Source organism: Hyla sarda, chromosome 3 (assembly GCF_029499605.1).
Source record: "Hyla sarda isolate aHylSar1 chromosome 3, aHylSar1.hap1, whole genome shotgun sequence".
Lineage (NCBI taxonomy): Eukaryota > Metazoa > Chordata > Amphibia > Anura > Hylidae > Hyla > Hyla sarda.
In genome coordinates this window covers 36,556,520-36,583,038 of record NC_079191.1, presented here as the reverse complement: position 1 = coordinate 36,583,038, position 26,519 = coordinate 36,556,520, and the positions used below count along the sequence as shown (strand labels likewise).

General features: G+C 45.5%; 1 protein-coding gene, 1 long non-coding RNA gene and 1 pseudogene across 3 annotated transcripts in view; 2 read left to right on the top strand and 1 right to left on the bottom strand.

Annotated features, from left to right (window-relative positions):
• The window catches only part of LOC130361280 (uncharacterized), a 483,683-nt gene that overhangs the window by 233,617 nt on the left and 223,547 nt on the right, over positions 1–26,519 (bottom strand). The gene's annotated exons all lie outside the window — the stretch shown is intronic.
• LOC130363217 (U2 spliceosomal RNA) lies at positions 12,586–12,745 on the top strand (annotated as a pseudogene).
• Positions 15,162–22,646, top strand: FAM110C (family with sequence similarity 110 member C). The gene has a single exon (XM_056564063.1). It carries the CDS (start codon positions 15,706–15,708, stop codon positions 16,585–16,587), a length of 882 nt encoding a protein of 293 aa, XP_056420038.1. The 5' UTR covers positions 15,162–15,705; the 3' UTR covers positions 16,588–22,646.

Here is a 26,519-nt window from a genome sequence, read left to right as displayed (position 1 = left end):
GTCACTGGACGTGACCCAACATGTCACCTGCTAATAGTATCACCATACTGATAAAGGTGACAATATAATCAGGACACTCCACTCCAGTGGTCCCCAAACTGTGGCCCTCCAGATGTTGCAAAACTACAATTCCCAGTGTGCCTGGACAGCCGTTGGCTGTCCAGGCATGCTGGGAGTTGTAGTTTTGCAACATCTGGAGGACCACAGTTTGGGGACCACTGCTCCACTGTATTCTACAGACCCTGCTGGGGGGGGGGGGTTCACCTCTGTGAGACCACCTTACACATTACAAGTAGAGATGAGCGAACTTACAGTAAATTCGATTCGTCACGAACTTCTCGACTCGGCGGTTGCTGACTTTTCCTGCATAAATGAGTTCAGCTTTCCGGTGCTCCGGTGGGCTGGAAAAGGTGGATACAGTCCTAGGAAAGAGTCTCCTAAGACTGCATCCACCTTTTCCAGCCCACGGGAGCACCGGAAAGCTGAACTAATTTATGCAGGAAAAGTCATCAACTGCCGAGCCGAGAAGTTCGTGACGAATCGAATTTACTGTAAGTTCGCTCATATCTAATTACAAGTATAAACATTCCAAAAGTCCAGACGGCTACAATTACGGCAGCAGAAAAAAAAAACGGAAAAAAAAATAAAAAACCCTCAAACGTTCAATCACAGCCGGATTTACATATCAAAAAAACATGGCTGCCCTTTAAAGTGCGGAATTAATTCTAGTATGAGGTTTACTGAGAAAGAAGCAACATATTGTAATGCAGTAGGTAATGGTAGTACTAGGAGCGTTACTATGTAGTATATTGTAGTGTTTACCGATCCTTTTTCCTTTAGGACAGTTGGAACTGCAGGATATCCCTGTCTAGTATAAGTCTATGTTCCCGCGGTGAAAACAAATCGCCAGAAATGTACCGTTTCGTAGATGGCAATGCATCCGCAGAAAGAACAGTCATGTCTATTCTTTTTTCCAACACCAGATTCGGAATTTCTGCATATCTGCCGTACGAACGGCGCAGCAGGATCCCACTGAAATCAATGGGACACTGCTGCGACGGAATGTGCCCACGGCGGAATTTTCATGCGGAATTCGCATTGCGAACATGGCCTAAGCCAGAATCATTAGGGGAGATGTATCAAAACCTGTATAGAGGAAGAGTGGTGCAGTTGCCCATAGCAACCAATCAGATCTCTGCTTTCATTTTTAAAAAGGCCTCTGCAAAATGAAAGAAGCGATCTGATTGGTTGCTATGGGCAACTGGGCAACTTTCCCACTGCACAAGTTTTGATAAATCTCACCCCCCATTATTTTTTGGAATACACATGGCCATCAAAATCTATGGGCTTTTTTTTTACATCTGTGGACTTTCCTTGCATAGGTGTGTAGTGAAGTGAAGTATGGCTGACACATGACTGCTGCTTACATAGTACAGTGGTCCCTCAAGTTACAATATTACTTGGTTCCAGGACGACCATTGTATGTTGAGACCATTGTATGTTGAGACCATAACTCTATGGAAACCTGGTAATTGGTTCTGAAGCCACCAAAATGTCATCCAAAAATAGGAAAAAGTGAGGATTAAAGAAAAATAAGTAGATAACTAATATAGATAAAGCAAATACTTATACATATAAAAGTAATAAAGATCTGCTGGGAGCTGTAAATCAATGTCAGTGTTTCCCAACCAGGGTGCCTCCAGCTGTTGCAAAACTACAACTTCCAGCATGCGGGCATGCTGGGAGTTGTAGTTTTGCAACAGCAGGAGGCACCCTGGTTGGGAAACAATGGTTTATGTAGAGGACAGGAGCTTCTTCAGGGTCCTATACAGTACACACAGTGTCCCAAATGGAGCCGCCCTTAGGCTGGGTCCACACTACGTTTTGTCCCATACGGGAGCGCATACGGCAGGAGGGAGCTAAAAGCTCGCGCTCCCGTATGTGACCGTATGCGCTCCCGTATGCCATTCACTTCAATGAGCCGACCGGAGTGAAACGTTCGGTCCGGTCGGCTCATTTTTGCGCCGTATGCGCTTTTACAACCGGACCTAAAACCGTGGTTGACCACGGTTTTAGGTCCGGTTGTAAAAGCGCATACGGCGCAAAAATGAGCCGACCGGACCGAACGTTTCACTCCGGTCGGCTCATTGAAGTGAATGGCATACGGGAGCGCATACGGTGACATACGGGAGCGCGAGCTTTTAGCTCCCTCCTGCCGTATGCGCTCCCGTATGGGACAAAACGTAGTGTGGACCCAGCCTTACTTGGTGTCCAAAGGAGCAGCTAACCCTGGCACAGGTAAGGAGTAGTACAGAACTTGTAGTTCCTTCCTGTACTGTAGGGGGGCGCTACCAGACAGCCAGTCAGTGCAGGCACTTCAGTAATAGAGGTGATTTTCCAGTAAAATGCCCATTCTGATTGGTCGGTTCCTCCAGTTGTGACACATTTCACAGATCTGGACTGTCTGTACATGTTGAGTCTGGTTTTAAGTTACGATGGCCCAGAATAAAACATTGTATGTTGAAACTATTGTATGTTGAGGCCATTGTAAGTTGAGGGATCACTGTATGTCTCCTTAAGGTTCGCCATATGCACTAGAACAGTGGTCTCCAACCTGCGGACCTCCAGATGTTGCAAAACTACAACTCCCAGCATGCCCGGACAGCCGTTGGCTGTCCGGGCATGCTGGGAGTTGTAGTTTTACAACATCTGGAGGTCCGCAGGTTGAAGACCACTGCAATAGAATGCTACTGGCCCGTACATCAACACATAAATATTTTATTTTATGGCTATACAGTGTTTATGAGTGATGAATGGCACTATAATGCTATACAGTATCTATGGGTAATGTATACCACTATATGGTTATAAAGTGTCTATGGGTGACGTATGGCACTATATGGCAATACAGTGTATCTGGGGGGTGCCTCACCCTCAACATGTAGGATTATTTGCATTATTGGTGAAATATTCCATTATATGGCTATACAGTGTTTATGGCTAAAGTATGCCACTATATGGTTATAAAGTGTCTATGAGTGATGTATGTCACTGTGATGTCCCAGTACAGGTACACGGTCCTGTACTACCTTTAGGCCCTGTCAGGTTGAGTCCCTCAGTGACCTGGGGGCTTTCCTGCAGGGTCTCCCCTTGTTCTACTGTTTGTTTAAAGGGGTATTCTGGGCAAAAACATTGTATCCCCTATTCAAAGGATAGGGGATAAGATGTCTGATCGTGGGGGGCCCGCTGCTGACACCCCCCCCCCCCCCCTTTGAATAGAGGATAAAATGATTTTGGCCGGGATACCCCTTTAATAAATGTGTATATGTTCCTTTAATGCATAGACAGGATACTATGTCTAGATAGTCTCAAGGACCTGTGGGAGGTCTAAAGGACCTGTGTGTAAGTTGGTCACATGTTATGTTAAGTCACATGATCTGTTGTCTCATGTATTCCCAGTGAGCACCAGCTTTAACCTATGACCCTCAGCTTGACCAATGGGCTATAGTCCAGGCCCCCACTATATAAAGGGGTGTCCATTTGGAATTCAGGCTCTTAGCTGTGAAGATAATTACACCTGTCTTCTAGTCAGTAAAGCCTCCAACTGACCATAACTGGTTGTGGACTCTTTATTCACTTCTAGCAATTGGGATAGCGGAGAATCCAGGTGTGTTGTGTTCCGGAACCCAAAAACCACACTGGCGTCACGAACACATAGGGGTTAATACTATCCAACCCCCCTGGGTTAATAATATCAGATCCCACCACTTACACCGCTACACCCGTGGTCCCGCCATTCACCACAGTGGGTCACCACATCACTATATGGCTACGCAGTGTCTATGGGTGATGTATACCATAATATGGCTTTATAGTGTCAATGGGTGATGTACATTCTGGCCCTCATTTACTATTCTAAACCCGACTTATTTTGTCGGGTTTTTTTGGCGCATCTTTGTCTGCGACATGTCGTAGACATGGTGCGCCAGTCTGCGACACGATGCAACATTTTTTCCCGACGGACCAGATGTGGATTCTCCCAAACCCGAAAAAGGGGCGTAACCCGAAATTTCTGAGCTTTCCCACGTATTTATTAAGGTTTCCAACCCGAATTTGTTAAATTGTTGTGGATTTTTTCCCGACAACTCAGAGGAGTTGGAAACCAAAACCAACAAAACCCAGTGCGACAAACAGGATGCGACATAATAATAAATACCAGGGGAAAAAAGCAGTCGGGTAAGAAAGCAAGATAGACTTACAACCCGATTTTCTAAGTAAATGAGGGCCAATATGGTTATATAGGGGGAGGGAAAGTGCAGAGGAAAAGTTGATCAGTTGCCCATAGCAACCAATCAGATCGCTTCTTTTTAGAAGCCCTTTTTCAAAATGAAAGGAGTAATCTGGTTGGTTGCTATGGGCAACTAGTCAACTTTTCCTCTTCACATATTTTGATACATCTCCCCCATAGTGTCTATAGGTGATGTAGGCTACTATTATATGGCTGTACAGTGTCTATAGGTGATGTATGCCACTATTATATGGCTGTACAGTGTCTATAGGTGATGTATACTACTATTCTATGGCTGTACAGTGTCTATAGGTGATGTAGGCCACTATTATATGGCTGTACAGTGTCTATAGGTGATGTATGCCACTATTATATGGCTGTACAGTGTCTATAGGTGATGTATGCCACTATTATATGGCTGTACAGTGTCTATAGGTGATGTAGGCCACTATTATATGGCTGTACAGTGTCTATAGGTGATGTAGGCCACTATTATATGGCTGTACAGTGTCTATGGGTGATGTATACTACTATTATATGGCTGTACAGTGTCTATAGGTGATGTATGCCACTATTATATGGCTGTACAGTGTCTATAGGTGATGTAGGCCACTATTATATGGCTGTACAGTGTCTATAGGTGATGTAGGCTACTATTATATGGATGTACAGTGTCTATAGGTGATGCAGGCCACTATTATATGGCTGTACAGTGTCTATAGGTGATGTATGCCACTATTATATGGCTGTACAGTGTCTATAGGTGATGTATACTACTATTATATGGCTGTACAGTGTCTATAGGTGATGTATGCTACTATTATATGGCTGTACAGTGTCTATAGGTGATGTATGCCACTATTATATGGATGTACAGTGTCTATAGGTGATGTAGGCCACTATTATATGGCTGTACAGTGTCTATAGGTGATGTATGCCACTATTATATGGCTGTACAGTGTCTATAGGTGATGTATGCCACTATTATATGGCTGTACAGTGTCTATAGGTGATGTAGGCCACTATTATATGGCTGTACAGTGTCTATAGGTGATGTATGTCACTATTATATGGCTGTACAGTGTCTATAGGTGATGTATGCCACTATTATATGGCTGTACAGTGTCTATAGGTGATGTAGGCCACTATTATATGGCTGTACAGTGTCTATAGGTGATGTATGCTACTATTATATGGCTGTACAGTGTTAATAGGTGATGTAGGCCACTATTATATGGCTGTACAGTGTCTATAGGTGATGTAGGCCACTATTACATGGCTGTACAGTGTCTATAGGTGATGTATGCCACTATTATATGGCTGTACAGTGTCTATAGGTGATGTATGCTACTATTATATGGCTGTACAGTGTCTATAGGTGATGTATGCCACTATTATATGGCTGTACAGTGTCTATGGGTGATGTAGGCCACTATTATATGGCTGTACAGTGTCTATAGGTGATGTAGGCTACTATTATATGGATGTACAGTGTCTATAGGTGATGCAGGCCACTATTATATGGCTGTACAGTGTCTATAGGTGATGTAGGCCACTATTATATGGCTGTACAGTGTCTATAGGTGATGTATGCCACTATTATATGGCTGTACAGTGTCTATGGGTGATGTAGGCCACTATTATATGGCTGTACAGTGTCTATAGGTGATGTATGCTACTATTATATGGCTGTACAGTGTCTATAGGTGATGTAGGCCACTATTATATGGCTGTACAGTGTCTATAGGTGATGTAGGCCACTATTCTATGGCTGTACAGTGTCTATAGGTGATGTAGGCCACTATTATATGGCTGTACAGTGTCTATAGGTGATGTAGGCCACTATTATATGGCTGTACAGTGTCTATAGGTGATGTATGCTACTATTATATGGCTGTACAGTGTCTATAGGTGATGTATGTCACTTTATGGCTGTATAGTGTCTATAGGTGATGTATGCCACTATTATATGGCAGTACAGTGTCTATAGGTTATGTATGCCACTATTATATGGCTGTACAGTGTCTATAGGTGATGTAGGCCACTATTATATGGCTGTACAGTGTCTATAGGTGATGTAGGCCACTATTATAAGGCTGTACAGTGTCTATAGGTGATGTAGGCCACTATTATATGGTTGTACAGTGTCTATAGGTGATGCAGGCCACTATTATATGGCTGTACAGTGTCTATAGGTGATGTATGCCACTATTATATGGTTGTACAGTGTCTATAGGTGATGTAGGCCACTATTATATGGCTGTACAGTGTCTATAGGTGATGTATGCCACTATTATATGGATGTACAGTGTCTATAGGTGATGTAGGCCACTATTATATGGCTGTACAGTGTCTATAGGTGATGTATGCCACTATTATATGGCTGTACAGTGTCTATAGGTGATGTAGGCCACTATTATATGGCTGTACAGTGTCTATAGGTGATGTAGGCCACTATTATATGGCTGTACAGTGTCTATAGGTGATGTATGCCACTATTATATGGCTGTACAGTGTCTATAGGTGATGTAGGCCACTATTATATGGCTGTACAGTGTCTATAGGTGATGTATGCTACTATTATATGGCTGTACAGAGTCTATAGGTGATGTATGCCACTATTATATGGCTGTACAGTGTCTATAGGTGATGTATGCCACTATTATATGGCTGTACAGTGTCTATAGGTGATGTATGCCACTATTATATGGCTGTACTGTGTCTATAGGTGATGTAGGCCACTATTATATGGCTGTACAGTGTCTATAGGTGATGTAGGCTACTATTATATAGCTGTACAGTGTCTATAGGTGATGTAGGCCACTATTATATGGCTGTACAGTGTCTATAGGTGATGTATGCTACTATTATATGGCTGTACAGTGTCTATAGGTGATGTATGCCACTATTATATGGCTGTACAGTGTCTATAGGTGATGTAGGCCACTATTATATGGCTGTACAGTGTCTATAGGTCATGTAGGCCACTAGTATATGGCTGTACAGTGTCTATAGGTGATGTATGCCACTATTATATGGCTGTACAGTGTCTATAGGTGATGTAGGCCATTATTATATAGCTGTACAGTGTCTATAGGTGATGTAGGCCACTATTATATGGCTGTACAGTGTCTATAGGTGATGTATGCCACTATTATATGGCTGTACAGTGTCTATAGGTGATGTATGCCACTATTATATGGCTGTACAGTGTCTATAGGTGATGTATGCCACTATTATATGGCTGTACAGTGTCTATAGGTGATGTAGGCCACTATTACATGGCTGTACAGTGTCTATAGGTGATGTATGCCACTATTATATGGCTGTACAGTGTCTATAGGTGATGTATGCCACTATTATATGGCTGTACAGTGTCTATAGGTGATGTATGCCACTATTATATGGCTGTACAGTGTCTATGGGTGATGTAGGCCACTATTATATGGCTGTACAGTGTCTATAGGTGATGTAGGCCACTATTATATGGCTGTACAGTGTCTATAGGTGATGTATGCCACTATTATATGGCTGTACAGTGTCTATAGGTGATGTATGCCACTATTATATGGCTGTACAGTGTCTATAGGTGATGTATGCCACTATTATATGGCTGTACAGTATCTATAGGTGATGTATGCCACTATTATATGGCTGTACAGTGTCTATAGGTGATGCAGGCCACTATTATATGGCTGTACAGTGTCTATAGGTGATGTATGCCACTATTATATGGCTGTACAGTGTCTATGGGTGATGTATGCTACTATTATATGGCTGTACAGTGTCTATAGGTGATGTATGCTACTATTATATGGCTGTACAGTGTCTATAGGTGATGTAGGCCACTATTATATGGCTGTACAGTGTCTATAGGTGATGTATGCCACTATTATATGGCTGTACAGTATCTATAGGTGATGTATGCCACTATTATATGGCTGTACAGTGTCTATAGGTGATGCAGGCCACTATTATATGGCTGTACAGTGTCTATAGGTGATGTATGCCACTATTATATGGCTGTACAGTGTCTATGGGTGATGTATGCTACTATTATATGGCTGTACAGTGTCTATAGGTGATGTATGCTACTATTATATGGCTGTACAGTGTCTATAGGTGATGTAGGCCACTATTATATGGCTGTACAGTGTCTATAGGTGATGTATGCCACTATTATATGGCTGTACAGTGTCTATAGGTGATGTATGCCACTATTATATGGCTGTACAGTGTCTATAGGTGATGTAGGCCACTATTATATGGCTGTACAGTGTCTATAGGTGATGTAGGCCACTATTATATGGCTGTACAGTGTCTATAGGTGATGTATGCCACTATTATATGGCTGTACAGTGTCTATGGGTGATGTAGGCCACTATTATATGGTTGTACAGTGTCTATAGGTGATGTATGCCACTATTATATGGCTGTACAGTGTCTATAGGTGATGTATGCCACTATTATATGGCTGTACAGTGTCTATAGGTGATGTATGCCACTATTATATGGCTGTACAGTGTCTATAGGTGATGTAGGCCACTATTATATGGCTGTACAGTGTCTATAGGTGATGTAGGCCACTATTATATGGCTGTACAGTGTCTATAGGTGATGTATGCCACTATTATATGGCTGTACAGTGTCTATGGGTGATGTAGGCCACTATTATATGGTTGTACAGTGTCTATAGGTGATGTATGCCACTACAGTACATGTTTACACAGTGTCTATGTACAGCATTGCAGAATATGTTGGTGCCATATTAAGACATTAAAGGGGTATTCCAGGCCAAAACTTTTTTTTAATATATCAACTGGCTCCGGAAAGTTAAACAGATTTGTAAATTACTTTGATTAAAAAATCTTAATCCCTCCAATAGTTATTAGCTTCTAAAGTTGAGTTGTTGTTTTCTGTCTAACTGCTTTCTGATGATTCACATCCCGGGAGCTGTGCAGTTCCTATGGGCATATTTTCCCATCATGCACAACTCCCGGGACGTGACATCATCATTGAGCAGTTAGACAGAAAACTTCAGAATCTAATAACTATTGGAAGGATTAAGATTTTTTAATTGAAGTAATTTACAAATCTGTTTAACTTTGTAAATTGATATATATATATATATATATATATATATATATATATATATATATATAAAAAAAATATATATATATAAAAAGTTTTTTGCCTGGAATACCCCTTTAATATTCTTCCAGAAGACTCATTTGTGATGTGAACAATCTGTGCAGGATCATACGTGAGACTATGGATGTGCATTTCATATCTGTGACAGCATGCTGGGAGTTGTAGTAAGGTTTTTATTGTGAGAGTGATGGAAGAATTATTCCTACAGAAGGGGGAGCTAACTTCAGGGGTGCCCTACCTAATTGGGCACACTACCCTTACATATGGGGCGGGGGGGGACTACCTACAGAGGGTCCTACATCCATGGGAAAAACTAGAAGGCAAACTGCATATGGGGGGGAAACTACCTACAGGACAGTCCAACATACAGTGGCAAACTACCTGGGGCCCCCCACGATCTCCTGTACGGGGCCCTGGCAGCCTGCGGGAAGGGGGCGTGTTGACCAACTGCACGAAGCGGCGGCCGACACGCCCCCTCAATACAGCGCTTTAGCAGAGCCAGAGATTGCCGAAGGCAGCGCTCCGGCTCTGCCATAGAGTTGTATTGAGGGGGCGTGTCAGCCGCCGCTTGGTTCAGTTGGTCAACACGCCCCATTCCCGCAGGCTGTCAGGGCCCCGTACAGGAGATCGTGGGGGGCCCCAGCGGTCGGATCCCCCGCGATCTGAAACTTATCTGCTATCCTTAGGATAGGGGATAAGTTTTTCAGCACTTGATATTTCCTTTAACATACAGGGGGGGAAACTATCTACAGGGGGTCCTAAATCTGGGGGGAAAACTACCTACAGGGGACAAACTGCATATGGGGAAGGGGGTGTTAGCATGCCCCGTAATAAATATTTTACCGCAAGGTATGCCTGAGCTGAAAAAGGTTGGGAAACACTGTTTTTGGGTAAATTTAATTGTTAAAGATTTTGTAATGGACTAAGGCTCCTTTCACACTACAGTGGTCCCTCAACTTACAATATTAATTGGTTCCAGGACGACCATTGTATGTTGAAACCATTGTATGTTGAGACCAGAACTCTATGGAAACTGGTAATTGGTTCTGAAGCCACAAAATGTCATCCGAAAATAGGAAAAAGTGAGGACTAAACAAAAATAAGTAGATAACTAATATAGATAAAGCAAATCCTTACAAATAAAAGTAAAAAAGATCTGCTGGGAGCTGTAAATCACTGTCTATGTCAGTGTTTCCCAACTAGACTGCCTCCAGCTGTTGCAAAACTACAACTCCCAGCATGCCCGGACAGCCAAAGGCTGTCCGGGCATGCTGGGAGTTGTAGTTTTGCAACAGCTGGAGGCACCCTGGTTGGGAAACACTGGTCTATGTAGAGGACAGGAGCTTCTTCAGGGTCCTATACAGTACACGCAATGTCCTAAAAATGTAAAATGGAGCCGTCCTCACCTGGTGTCCAAAGGAGCAGCTAACCCTGGTACAGGTAAAGAGTACAGAACATGTAATACCTCCCTGTACTGTAGGGGGCGCTACCAGACACCAGTCAGTGCATACACTTCAGTAATACAGGTAAAGAGTACAGAACATGTAATACCTCCCTGTACTGAAGGGGGCGCTACCAGACACCAGTCAGTGCATACACTTCAGTAACACAGGTAAAGAGTACAGAACATGTAATACCTCCCTGTACTGTAGGGGGTGCTACCAGACACCAGTCAGTGCATACACTTCAGTAATACAGGGGTATTACCAGTGAATGTCCATTCTGATTGGTCGGTTCTTCAAGCCATTGACATGTTTCACAGATCTGGACTGTCCGTAGCATTGTATGTTGAGTCTGATTTCAAGTTACAATGGTCCAGAAAAGACCATTGTATGTTGAAACTATTGTATGTTGAGGCCATTGTAAGTTGAGGGATCACTGTATATGTTGGCTCCGTTTTAAAGACCTGTTACAATGTCCCATTAAGAAAACCCTTAAAAACAGCCGGTAAAAAAATCCCATTCAAGTCCATGGGATTTTGTGATTATCCGTTATCACCCATTATGAATAAAGGACGTTATTTGTGACAGGAGAAAAATCAGTGGATGTAACGTTTTTCCTCCCGTCACAAATAACGTCCTTTATTCATAATGGGTGATAACGGATAATCAAAAAATCCCATGGACTTGAATGGGATTTCTTAACGGCTGTTTTTAAGGGTTTTCTTAACGGGACATTGTAACGGGTCTTTAAAACGGAGCCAACATATACAGTGATCCCTCAACTTACAATGGCCTCAACATACAATAGTTTCAACATACAATGGTCTTTTCTGGACCATTGTAACTTGAAATCAGACTCAACATACAATGCTACGGACAGTCCAGATCTGTGAAACATGTCAATGGCTCGAAGAACCGACCAATCAGAATGGACATTCACTGGTAATACCCCTGTATTACTGAAGTGTATGCACTGACTGGTGTCTGGTAGCACCCCCTACAGTACAGGGAGGTATTACATGTTCTGTACTCTTTACCTGTACCAGGGTTAGCTGCTCCTTTGGACACCAGGTGAGGACGGCTCCATTTTACATTTTTAGGACATTGCGTGTACTGTATAGGACCCTGAAGAAGCTCCTGTCCTCTACATAGACCAGTGTTTCCCAACCAGGGTGCCTCCAGCTGTTGCAAAACTACAACTCCCAGCATGCCCGGACAGCCTTTGGACATTAAAACGGAGCAACGTATAGTGTGAATGGAGCCTAAGTTGTGAATTCTACGAGGCTATAAGGGTATTTATTTTCCCTTGCAAAGTGTAAATTTATGGTTTTTGTGCACAAGAATAAGTGTATTGTGGCTTTAACAAGCTGCGGCGGGCTCTATTTTCCATACGGATTTTAAAGCCCCATCCACTTGTAATGTAAATTGCTACAAATTTGCATTGAGTAATCTAGACAAATCTGCTACATCTGAACACAGCCTTAGGGAGCAAGGGCCCCGTGTACTGTTTTGTATAGGAGCTCGCTGCTGTCCCTGAGTTTTTCCTTTGTGTCTGTGATAGAAAAAAAACAACAACCCCAAGGGGCAGATTTCTTATAACTTTCCTGAAGTTACACAGGATAAAACTAGACCAGCATGGTGGATAGTGTGCCAAGTGTATCCCTGTGGTGCAGCCGCATGATACATCTGGTGCATCTTGCTACAATCGCTTCTCTGCCTTTTGGCTAAGATCAAGTGTAGTATCTGTTCTTATCAGTTTTCATGCTGGTGGGGATGGGTGCTGCATGGAGGATGCAGGTGTACCAGGGCTTTCCGGGGCTGGTTCTGAGGAATCAGCTCGACGGCTGCCCCGATGTGACCTGTTCCCTCGGGGTCTCGCCATGAGGCTGAGAGGGTCTCGAGCCGAGGTACTTTTGTGCCTCGGGGAGTGGTGACCCCCGAGGTGCCGAAACTCACTGGGAGGATCGGCTCACTGAGTTGAAGCACGGGCACCATAATCTCTTCACCTTGTGGCACTCACCTCTTGATTCCCGGCCTTCTGGCTAGGATCAGAGAAATTCTTATAGATCCGGCCGGATGTCCGGGCAGTATATCTGCACACATTCACTTATTTATTTCTTTTTGTCTCACTGTGTCACTTTTTGCGTGTTGTGTGTTCACAGGATTTGTCAGGATGCGGTAGCCCTTCTGGGTGTCCCTCCTGGCGGTCTAGGGGAGGTGTGTGTGGCCATTAGGTTCCGCACCTCCCTGCAAACACCCCGGGTACTCCTGCTTTGGCAGGGTACCTACCGTAATCGGCTCTGCGGGCAGATACCTTGGCTAACGCCAAGGGGGATGCCGGGAGCATTTGTGGTCCCCTAGTAGCTTCGGCGAAAAGGGACATCGGACCTGGAACCTCACAGGTACCTTTTGGTCCGGAGGCGAAGGGTAAGGTTTGTTGGGGGGCCTCTCTCCTATCGGAGAAGGGCTTGTGATAGACCGCATCCTTTGTGCACGTTTTTTTAGTGTAACACGTTTGCACTTTTTCTTGCACTTTGGGTGAATCGAGAGCACGTTCCTTGGCTTTAAAAAATCTTGCTACAATGGTTGTTTGGATGGTTGGTTTACCTAACATCATTTTTGTACCAATCTAATGTTGAATGCTGAGAATAAACCTGATGCAATATATATATACACACACATTGTGCCAGAATTGCTCATCTGTTGCAAAACTACAATTCCCAGCATGCCCGACAGCCCAGCTGTGGCAAATCTTCAGCTTCCAGCATACCTTCACAGCCCAGATTTTGTTAAATTACAACTCCCAGCATGCTCAGATGACCCAGCGGTAGCAAAACTACAATTCCCATCATGTCACAACAACACAGCTGTTGCAAAACTACAACTCCCAGCATGCCCCCAATAGCCTAGCTGTTTCAAAATAACAATCCCAGCATGCTCAAACAGTCCAGTTGGGGCAAAACTACAAGTCCCAGCATGCCCTGACATACCAGCTGTTACAAAACTACAAGTCCCAGCATGCCCTGACATACCAGCTGTTACAAAACTACAAGTCCCAGCATGCCCTGACATACCAGCTGTTACAAAACTACAAGTCCCAGCATGCCCTGACATACCAGCTGTTAGAAAACTACAAGTCCCAGCCTGCTCTAACATCCCAACTGTTGCAAAACTACAACTCCCAGCATGCCCAGACAGTCCAGTTGTGGCAAAACTACAACTCTCAGCATGCCCTAACAGCCTAGCTAATGCAAAAACTACAAATCTACAAATCCCAGCATGCCGACAGCCCAGCTGTAAAAGCTCTCAGAAAGGCATAACAGTCCAGCTGTTGCTGAACTACAACTCCCAGCATGGCTAGACAGCTGAAGACTGGGAAAAGACGCAGTTTTGCAACAGCTAAATATTTTCCAACCCCCGTGCCTCCAGCTGTTGCAAAATTACAACTCCCAGCATGTTCAGATGACCCAGCGGTAGCCAAACTACAATTCCCATCATGTCACGACAACACAGCTGTTGCAAAACTACAACTCCCAACATGCCCCCAATAGCCTAGCTGTTTCAAATTTACAATCCCAGCATGCTCAAACAGTCCAGTTGGGGCACATCTACAAGTCCCAGCATGCCCTGACATACCAGATGTTACAAAACTACAACTCCCAGCATGCTCTAACATCCCAACTGTTACAACACTACAACGCCCAGTATGCATTGGAAGCCCAGCTGTTGTAAAACTACAACTCCCAGCATGCCCAGACAGTCCAGTTGTGGCAAAACTACAACTTACAGCATGCCCTAACAGCCTAGCTAATGCAAAAACTACAAATTCCAGCATGCCCTAACAGCCCAGCTGTTCCAAAACTACAACTCCCAGCATGCCGGCAGACCAGCTGTAAAAGCTCCCAGCAAGGCGTAACAGTCCAGCTGTTGCTGAACTACAACTCCCAGCATGGCTAGACAGCTGAAGACTGGGAAAAGACACAGTTTTGCAACAGCTTGAATTCTACAGGTTACCAAATGCTAAAGGTTTTCCAACCAACGTGCCTTCAGCTGTTGCAAAACTACAACTCCCAGCATGCCCGGACAGCCTTTGGCTGTCCGGGCATGCTGGGAGATGCAGTTTTGTAACAGCTGAAGTCCCACTGTTTGTAAACAAAACCCTTGACTAGCTCCTCAAAATTGTATGCCCCAAAAACGCATCTCAGGTGTTAACGTGACGTAAGGACACCGATCTTTTTCCTGGAGCCCGATGACCCCACGCGGGGAACCCACGTAGGGACACCGATCTTTTTCCTGGAGCCCTATGACCCCACACGGAAAACCCGCACACTTCTGACATCCTGGAAGAAAAGAGAAATAACAGGAGGGCGGGGACGAGCCGCACAGCACTGCAGGGAGAAAGTGTGCCGCTGCCAGACACGCCCCCTCCTGGCAGTGCCGAGCGCTGATTGGTGGGGCCGGGGGCAGTCAATGCTTGATGTAGTGGAGTGTCGCAGGAACAGCAGGCAGACAGACAGCAGAGCAGGCGACGAGGAGGCATCACCTGTGCACTGACAGCCTGCAGAGGGGATATCACTAGTGCACTGGACACTGACAGCCAGCAGTGGAGATATTACTAGTACACTGACCGGCAGCAGAGGGGGCATCAGTAGTGCACTGACCAGCAGCAGAGGGGGCATCAGTAGTGCACTGACCAGCAGCAGAGGGGGCATCAGTAGTGCACTGACCAGCAGCAGAGGGGGCATCAGTAGTGCACTGACAGGCAGCAGAGGGGGCATCACTAGTGCACTGGACACTGGTCACTGACAGCCCTCAGCAGGTGCTATGCCCACAGAGGTGATGAGTGCGGTGAGGATGCAGCCCATCTCCCATCTGCAGCACCACAGCCCGGTGCTGCCCATCAGGCTGCTCACCCGGGGCCCCGACTACCTGCGCCGGCAGATAGAGACTGGCACCCCTGCCCGGAGCACCCTGAGCGCCGTGGAGCGGCTGGCAGCGGACAAGGCCAAGTATGTGAAGAGCCAGAAGGTGGCTGGCAGCTCAGCGTCAGAAAGCAGCACAGAAAGCAGCTCCAGGGGCAGCCAGCAGGAGGCAGAGTCCGGGACTCCTGTGAGGAGGGGCAGCAGCAAGAGGCTCCTGAGGCCGGACTCCCTGGTCATCTACAGGCAGAAGAACCGAGGAGAGGCCATGGCAGAGGATGCCAGGACCGGGCTGGTCAGGAGGCTGTTCTTGGGCAGCGCCAAGGAGAAACCCCTGGTCTCTATAGCGCCCTCTATCGCGGAGAGCCGGATGAAGGAGAGATCCCGCTCCGGCCTGCACCGCTCGCAGTCGGACATCAGCTCCAGATACTCCCGATCCTTCTCCGACTTTGACACCTTCTTCAAGTACTGCGGCCTGGAGCCCGAGGTGGTGGAGGAGCTGGGCAAGGACATGTTCACCGCCGCCCCGGAGGATGCCCTGGACAACAGCGCCGGCCACCGACTACGCAGTGCCAGTGTAGCCACGTCCGACAGCGGCTTCAGTCGGAGGAGCGGGGGGGAGGGCAGCAATGGTGGACTGCAGGAGGACGAGCAGCTCGGCGGGGGGCAGCTCCCGGGCAGCAACAGCAACACATCGGTCATAGAACGGAATGCCAGGATCATCAAGTGGCTGTACAGCTGCAAGAAGGCCAAGGAGACCCGGGGGGCATCCCCGGATTTACCCTGAGCATGCATTGGCACTGCCCCCCACCAACATGGCTCTTTTACAGTATTGTGCCTGCAGCCTCATGTAGTGCCACTGTTATAGCTGCTGGACAGCGACCGGACATCAATAAGGGCATTGCAGACTGTGCCAAGCTCCCTGTGCCAAGGGGCAACACTGGAATTCTCCAATAATCTTACATTGGGAATTGTGAGATTTGGAAGGGATTTTTTTTATTATTTTTTATTTTTTTTCTTGCTGCTGTTGGACCCAGTCCTGTTGTATATTGTGCTACAAGCCCATCTCTATATGTTCCTGGCAGCAGCTGGTTTCAGATAGATGCCCAGCCCTGGCATCCTGTATGTATGTGTCCCTGGCAGCAGCTGGATATAATAAATGTACAGAAAGATTTGAGCTTCCCAACCAGGGTGCCTCCAGCTGTTGCAAAACTACAACTCCCAGCATGCCCAGACAGCCTTCGGCTGTCTGGGCATGCTGGGATTGGAGTTTTGCAACAGCTGGAGGCACCCTGGTTGGGAAACACTGATAGACACTCAGCCTTGTGATCCTGTATGTGTATCTGGCAGCAGCTGGCTTATGGAAATGTCTGCTCTGTACTGTACTAATAGATCAGTGTTTCTCAACCAGGGTGCCTCCAGCTGTTGCAAATCTACAGCTTCCAGAATGCTGGGAGTAGTAGTTTTGCAACAGCTGGAGGCACCCTGGTTGGGAAACACTGATAGACGCTCAGCCTTGTGATCCTGTATGTGGATCTGGCAGCAGCTGGCTTATGGAAATGTCTGCTCTGTACTGTACTAATAGATCAGTGTTTCTCAACCAGGGTGCCTCCAGCTGTTGCAAATCTACAGCTTCCAGAATGCTGGGAGTAGTAGTTTTGCAACAGCTGGAGGCACCCTGGTTGGGAAACACTGATAGACGCTCAGCCTTGTGATCCTGTATGTGGATCTGGCAGCAGCTGGCTTATGGAAATGTCTGCTCTGTACTGTACTAATAGATCAGTGTTTCTCAACCAGGGTGCCTCCAGCTGTTGCAAATCTACAGCTTCCAGAATGCTGGGAGTAGTAGTTTTGCAACAGCTGGAGGCACCCTGGTTGGGAAACACTGATAGGCGCTCAGCCCTGTGATCCTGTATGTGTATCTGGCAGCAGCTGGCTTATGGAAATGTCTGCTCTGTACTATACTAATAGATCAGTGTTTCTCAACCAGGGTGCCTCCAGCTGTTGCAAATCTACAACTTCCAGAATGCTGGGAGTAGTAGTTTTGCAACAGCTGGAAGCACCCTGGTTGGGAAACACTGATAGGCGCTCAGCCCTGTGATCCTGTATGTATGTGTATCTGGCAGCAGCTGGCTTATGGAAATGTCTGCTCTGTACTGCACTAAATAGATCAGTGTTTCTCAACCAGAGTGCCTCCAGCTGTTGCAAATCTACAACTCCCAGAATGCTGGGAGTTGTAGTTTTGCAACAGATGGAAGCACCCTGGTTGGGAAACACTGAGATAGATGCTCAGCCCTAGGATCCTGTATGTATGTCGAAGGCGGTCTGAACATGCTGGGTGTTGTAGTTTTACAACAGCTGGAGGCACCCTGCTTGGGAAACACTGATCTATTATGCTCTGCCCTGAGATCCTGTATGTATGTGTACCTGGCAGCAGCTGGCTTTTGAAAATGTCTGCTCTGTACCGTGCAAATAGATCAATGGTTTCTCAACCAGGGGGGCCTCCAGCTGTTGCAAAACTACTACTCACCAGCATGCTGGGAGTAGTAGTTTTGCAACAGCTGGAAGCACCCTGGTTGGGAAACCCCGAGATAGATGCTCAGCCCTAGGATCCTGTATGTATGGAAAGGTCTGCTTATCTGCTACAAGTCGGTGTCACCCGGATGTTACCGTTGCAATCCAATGTGTCTTCTTTTTTTTTTCTTTATGTTTGTATCATTTTTGTTTATTGTTTATGTTTGTATCATTTTTGTTTATTGTTTATGTTTGTATCATTTTTGTTTATTGTTTATGTTTGAATGTATCAACGGTTATTGTTCATGTTAAGATGGCAGGTATATAGCCAGAGACCAGCTGCCTATGGTTATATATATACATCCTGTGGGTGAAGATTTACAACCAGGTGACTAGATAAGAGAATTGCTGTGTCAATAATCTTTCTTTTCAAAGCCAAAAGGCATTAAATAGTTAAACTGGGGGGTGTATAGTGACCCCAATGTTGCCCCAAAATCTGTCACATGGTGCTGTTTATGGTCAGTATTAGGATAGCGTCTCAGCTTAGAATTTTAGATTATGGAACCTGTTGCAAAACTACAACTCCCAGCATGCCCGGACAGCCTTCGGCTGTCCGGGCATGCTGGGAGTTGTAGTTTTGCAACAGCTGGAGGCACCCTGATTGTAAAATAAATGTTTTTTATATATATTGTTGGACTACTCATTCATCTATAGGAAGCGATATCCTAAGCAATTTTCATATCTAATTGTCTTTGAGCAGTGTTCCCCAATGTGTAGCATTTCGGCTGTTGCAAAACTACAACTCCTATCGTGTCAGTGCATAGAGAGAGTTGTACTTTTGCAACGGCTGATGAACCACAACTCCCATCATGTCAGTGTATAGAGAGTTGAAGTTTTAAAGGAGCACAACTCCCATCATGTCAGTGTATAGAGAGTTGAAGTTTTAAAGGAGCACAACTCCCATCATGTCAGTGTATAGAGAGTTGAAGTTTTAACAACTCCCATCATGTCAGTACATAGAGTTGTAGTTTGGCAACAGTTGAGGAACCACAACTCCCATCATGTCACTGCATAGGGTTGTAGGTTTGTTGCAGCTGAAGATGCACAACTCCCATCATGTCAGTACATAGAATTGTAGTTTGGCAACTGCTAATGAACCGCAACTCCCATCATGTCAGTGCATACTGCGTAGAGGTGTTGTTTTTTAGCAGCTGAAGAAGCACAACTCCCATCATGTCAGCACATAGTGAGTTGTCGTTTTAAAGGAGCACAACTCCCATCATGTCCGTACATAGAGTTGTAGTTTGGCAACAGCTAATGAACCTCAACTCCCATCATGTCAGTGTATAGAGCAGTGGTTTTCAACCTGCGGACCTCCAGATTTTGCAAAACTACAACTCCCAGCATGCCCGGACAGCCAACAGCTGAGAGTTGTAGTTTTGCAACATCTGGAGGTCCGCAGGTTGAAGACCACTGGTATAGAGTTGAAGTTTTAAAGGAGCAAAACTCCCATCATGTTGAGTTGTAGTTTGGCAACAGTTGAGGAACCAAAACTCCCATCATGTCAGTGCATAGAGTTGTAGTTTTTTAGCAGCTGAAGAACCACAACTCCCATCATGTCAGCACATAGAGTTGTGGTTTTAAAGAAGCACAACTCCCATCATGTCAGTACATGGAGTTGTAGTTTGTCAGCAGCTAATGAACCACAACTCCCATCATGTCATTACATAGAGTAATGTAGTTTGGCAACAGCTGAAGAACCACGACTGCCAAAATGTCCGCGCATAGAATTGTAGTTTGGCAACAACAGCTGAAGAACCACAACTCCCATCATGTCAGTGTATAGGGAGTCATAGTTTTGCCCCAGGTTGAGGAACACTGCTCTATCGTCGCCCCAGGTACATCATTTCTGGTATTACGGATCCATCTGTGTGTCACATGATCAGCAAAGTTTTTTGTTTTTTTTCCCCCCTTATTTATTCTGTGTTGTGAACATGGACCAATATCCTTTATTTCGTTGTCTGACTCTATTTTATTCATTGATTTATCATTAAAAGCACTGCCAGTTTTTGTTTCTGTCAAATACAGTGTGATTCCTTTAATCCAGCATTCGATAGTTCAGAAATTGTGACCAAAGCTGCAAGATAGTCCGACCAGGCCGGCGGAACCGATCCAAAATCTTTAGTTTTCGGGAATCCAAATAGAATTTTGTTTTTCGTTAACCCATTTTATACACAAGTAGTTGAGTGTTTGATAATCCAGAATGTCCTCTAATCCGGTATATTAATGGATATTTCTGTACATTATTAGAATCGCGTTGTGTTACATATGGGTCATAGTTTGTTATCTAGTATTTTCCAACAAGGGTGTTGTAAAACTACAACACCCAGCATGCCCGGACAGCCGAAGGCTGTCCGGGCATGCTGGGAGTTGTAGTTTTGCAACAGCTGGAGGCACCCTAGTAGGGAAACACTGTTCTAATCTCAATTGCAGAATGGTTTCCAGCTGTTGAAAAAGGACAACTACCACCACGTCCTTACTGGGCATGCTGGGAGTTGTAGTTTTCCAACAGCTGGAGGCACCCTAGTAGGGAAACACTGTTCTAATCTCAATTGCAGAATGGTTTCCAGCTGTTGCAAGAGGACAACTACCACCACATCCTGACTGGGCATGCTGGGAGTTGTAGTTTTGCAACAGCTGGAGGCACCACAGTAGGGAAACACTGTTCTAATCTCAATTGCAGAATGGTTTCCAGCTGTTGCAAGAGGACAACTACCACCACATCCTGACTGGGCATGCTGGGAGTTGTAGTTTTGCAACAGCTGGAGGCACCCTAGTAGGGAAACACTGTTCTAATCTCAATTGCAGAATGGTTTCCAGCTGTTGAAAAAGGACAACTACCACCACGTCCTTACTGGGCATGCTGGGAGTTGTAGTTTTCCAACAGCTGGAGGCACCCTAGTAGGGAAACACTGTTCTAATCTCAATTGCAGAATGGTTTCCAGCTGTTGCAAGAGGACAACTACCACCACATCCTGACTGGGCATGCTGGGAGTTGTAGTTTTGCAACAGCTGGAGGCACCACAGTAGGGAAACACTGTTCTAATCTCAATTGCAGAATGGTTTCCAGCTGTTGCAAGAGGACAACTACCACCACATCCTGACTGGGCATGCTGGGAGTTGTAGTTTTGCAACAGCTGGAGGCACCCTAGTAGGGAAACACTGTTCTAATCTCAATTGCAGAATGGTTTCCAGCTGTTGCAAGAGGACAACTACCACCACATCCTGACTGGGCATGCTGGGAGTTGTAGTTTTGCAACAGCTGGAGGCACCACAGTAGGGAAACACTGTTCTAATCTCAATTGCAGAATGGTTTCCAGCTGTTGCAAGGACAACTACCACCACATCCTGACTGGGCATGCTGGGAGTTGTAGTTTTGCAACAGCTGGAGGCACCCTAGTAGGGAAACACTGTTCTAATCTCAATTGCAGAATGGTTTCCAGCTGTTGCAAGAGGACAACTACCACCACATCCTGACTGGGCATGCTGGGAGTTGTAGTTTTGCAACAGCTGGAGGCACCCTAGTAGGGAAACACTGTTCTAATCTCAATTGCAGAATGGTTTCCAGCTGTTGCAAAAAGGACAACTACCACCATGTCCTGACTGGGCATGCTGGGAGGTGTAGTTCTTTCTCAACTGGAGAGCCACAGCTTGGGAAACCCTGCTTCATTACAAAAAAAAATTTAAAATTTAAAAAACATGAGCAACTTTACAGTCTGTAGCAAAAATTGCCGAGTGGTCCGATTGGTCGCAATAGGCAAGCGCGCCACTTTTTGCTTGTGCGTTTTTCCCGGATCTTGTTTGCAGGTGACAGACGGAGGCAGAGGTGTAAATTAAGGAGTCTCTGGCTTTTTTTTTTTTTTTTTGCATGGAATGCAGATTTCTGGCTAACAAAGTTGCCTGGGGGTGGACTCCACCATTTGGCTCCCAGGCAGGGGGGTGTGTGGGCTGTGTTGAGTGAATCATCTTTAGATAAACAGAAGTACTTAAAGCTGGCATGTCACCTGGTTATGTAGACATGGGCCTGAGACCTAATCAGTCCTCCATTATGCGAACCGTTTCGCAAGTGGTTAATTGGTAATTGAGTCTGGGGTACTGAGGGTGAGTGCACACTCGGCAAATCGGGTGTCTTACCTTAATGCCAGTTACATACAATATCGACAAGTATACCCATCATAAAGAGATCTATCATGCTTTTATTTCTGGTCATTAGACCAGTGTTTACCAACCAATGGTGCCTCCAGCTGTTTCAAAACTTCAACTCCCAGCATGCCCGGACAGCCGAAGGCTGTCCGTGCATGCTGGGAATTTTAGTTTTGAAACAGCTGGAGGCACACTGGTTGAAAAACACTCATGCTTTTATTTCCAGTCATTAGACCAGTGTTTCCCAACCAGGGTGCCTCCAGCTGTTGCAAAACTACAACTCCCAGCATGCCTGGACAGCCGAAGGCTGTCCGGCATGCTGGGAATTGTAGTTTTGAAACAGCTGGAGGCACACTGGTTGAAAAACACTCATGCTTTTATTTCCAGTCATTAGACCAGTGTTTCCCAACCAGGGTGCCTCCAGCTGTTGCAAAACTACAGCCTTCGGTTGTCCGGGCATGCTGGGAATTGTAGTTTTGAAACAGCTGGAGGCTTACTGGTTGAAAAACACTCATACTTTTATTTCCAGTCATTAGACCAGTGTTTCCCAACCAGGGTGCCTCCAGCTGTTGCAAAACTACAACTCCCAGCATGCCCGGATAGCCGAAGGCTGTCTGGGCATGCTGGGAATTGTAGTTTTGAAACAGCTGGAGGCACACTGGTTGAAAAACACTCATGCTTTTATTTCCAGTCATTAGACCAGTGTTTCCCAACCAGGGTGCCTCCAGCTGTTGCAAAACTACAGCCTTCGGTTGTCCGGGCATGCTGGGAATTGTAGTTTTGAAACAGCTGGAGGCTTACTGGTTGAAAAACACTCATACTTTTATTTCCAGTCATTAGACCAGTGTTTCCCAACCAGGGTGCCTCCAGCTGTTGCAAAACTACAACTCCCAGCATGCCCGGATAGCCGAAGGCTGTCTGGGCATGCTGGGAATTGTAGTTTTGAAACAGCTGGAGGCACACTGGTTGAAAAACACTCATGCTTTTATTTCCAGTCATTAGACCAGTGTTTCCCAACCAGGGTGCCTCCAGCTGTTGCAAAACTACAGCCTTCGGTTGTCCGGGCATGCTGGGAATTGTAGTTTTGAAACAGCTGGAGGCTTACTGGTTGAAAAACACTCATACTTTTATTTCCAGTCATTAGACCAGTGTTTCCCAACCAGGGTGCCTCCAGCTGTTGCAAAACTACAACTCCCAGCATGCCTGGACAGCCGAAGGCTGTCCGGCATGCTGGGAATTGTAGTTTTGAAACAGCTGGAGGCACACTGGTTGAAAAACACTCATGCTTTTATTTCCAGTCATTAGACCAGTGTTTCCCAACCAGGGTGCCTCCAGCTGTTGCAAAACTACAGCCTTCGGTTGTCCGGGCATGCTGGGAATTGTAGTTTTGAAACAGCTGGAGGCTTACTGGTTGACAAACACTCATACTTTTATTTCCAGTCATTAGACCAGTGTTTCCCAACCAGGGTGCCTCCAGCTGTTGCAAAACTACAACTCCCAGCATGCCCGGATAGCCGAAGGCTGTCTGGGCATGCTGGGAATTGTAGTTTTGAAACAGCTGGAGGCACACTGGTTGAAAAACACTCATGCTTTTATTTCCAGTCATTAGACCAGTGTTTCCCAACCAGGGTGCCTCCAGCTGTTGCAAAACTACAGCCTTCGGTTGTCCGGGCATGCTGGGAATTGTAGTTTTGAAACAGCTGGAGGCTTACTGGTTGAAAAACACTCATACTTTTATTTCCAGTCATTAGACCAGTGTTTCCCAACCAGGGTGCCTCCAGCTGTTGCAAAACTACAACTCCCAGCATGCCCGGATAGCCGAAGGCTGTCTGGGCATGCTGGGAATTGTAGTTTTGAAACAGCTGGAGGCACACTGGTTGGGAAACACTCATGCTTTTATTTCCAGTCATTAGACCAGTGTTTACCAACCAGGGTTCCTCCAGCTCTTGCAAAACTACAACTCCCAGCATGCCCGGATAGCCTTCGGCTGTCCGGGCATGCTGGGAATTGTAGTTTTGAAACAGCTGCAGGCACACTGGTTGAAAAACACTGTGGGTAGGGGATAACTTTGGACCGCATTAAAAGAGTTGCATAAAATTGCAATGACATGACCACTACCAGAAACAGCGCTATTGGCTGCGACCTACAGCGCCACTCTTGTCCAAGGTTGTGTCGGGCATTACAACTTACCCCTGGGGCAGAATTACAATACCTAGGACATAATACCAACCGTGGACATGAAAGTCACTTTTGTTTTCAGAAGTTCGCCTGTCATTTCAGGTGACTTTTAAGGATAAGCTGCCTTGTATGTGAGGAGCAGAATTATTTTATGATCATTTATGGGGGAGATTTACCAAAACCTGCGCAAAAGGAAAAGTTGTCTAGTTGCCCATAGCAACCAATCAGATCGCTTCTTTCATTTTTAACAAGGCCTCTGCAAAAGAAAGGAAGCAATCTGATTGGTTGCTATGGACAACTGGGCAACTTTTACTTTTGCGCAGGTTTTGGTAAATCTCCCCCAATATAACGTATATCGGGTATGTCTTTTAGCAGATTTTTACTCTGCAGGCTTCTTCTGTAATTTGTAGTTCTCTCCTTCTCCATAGACTTGTCTTGCAGATGCAGGACAAAACTGAGATGATTTTCCGAGTGGAATACAGTCTCACCGGAGAGGGAAGAAGCTTGATAGCAGGAGAAAGAAGCATTTTTGTCTATTAAGATATTTAGCAAAGTTTCTTACATTCGCTTGTACTATTGATCTATGCAAAGTTTGTTCAAATGACGGTGACTATTTTGGGGGATGACAGGGAAGCAGCTCTACCAGGAAAATATGGAAAAACAGCGCCACCGTGGTCCTTTGCTTGTGACTGGTATTGCAGCTTACCCCTATTCGCTGCCCATAAAGAAAAGTAATTGCTTCATTGGCTGTAATGCAAATGGAGCCCTTGGAGAAGGGATTTAAGCCTCCTATCTGCTCCCAATGCTAATGTAACCTGCTCCCTATGACCCGGGGCCACTGTCTCCGCTTGTCACCCGCCCAAGGTGCTGTAAATTAGAATGCAAATTGCTGAGACTTGTCTCAAGGAGTGGAGTGATGTTCATACAGAGCTAAACAAGGAGGAGGGTTAACTGTATTAACCCTTTATTACACCCACCCACTTGTTTACTATTCCCTATGCCAGTGTTTCCCAACCTAGACAGCCTCCAGCTGTTGCAAAACTACAACTCACAGCATGCCCGGACAGCCAAAGGCTGTCCGGGCATGCTGGGAGTTGTAGTTTTGCAACAGCTGGAGGCCCACTGGTCGGTTATGACTGCCCTATAGGGTAACATGATCGCTTGCAGAATGCTGGGAGTTGTATTTTTGCAACAGCTGGAGACACCCTGGTTGGGAAACACTTTTATAGAGGGTGTATGGGTTTGTCTGAGAAGAGCACCTTTCTTGTCCAAGGTTGATTTAAAGGGGTATTCCAGGAAAAAAAAAAACTTTCTTTTATAGATCAACTGGCTCCAGAAAGTTAAACAGATTTGTAAATTACTTCTATTAAAAAAAAAATCTTAATCCTTCCAGTACATATCAGCTGCTGAAGTTGAATAATCACAGGTGGCGGAAGCTTGTTCCCGCAACAACTCACGTAATGCCGATGTATTAGGGATAAACAGAGACCAAGTCCAGCAATCCCGTGCTCAGCGGAAAGTAGCAGCAGCTAGTAGATCCTTAAAGTATGAAGGTCCACGGCACTGGAATATGATGCAATTAAAAGGTTCTTTATTGCGGCATAGCAGTATACAGAGGTGTGTCAAACAGCCGACAAGCATCATCTCGAGAAAGGGTCATTTAAACGCGAAACCTGCGCTTGTCGGCTGATTGACTACACCTCTGTATACTGCTATGCTGCAATAAAGAACCTTTAAATTGCATCATATTCTAGTGCCGTGGACCTTCTTTCTTTGAAGGATCTACTAGCTGCTGAAGTTGAGTTGTTCTTTTCTGTCTCACAA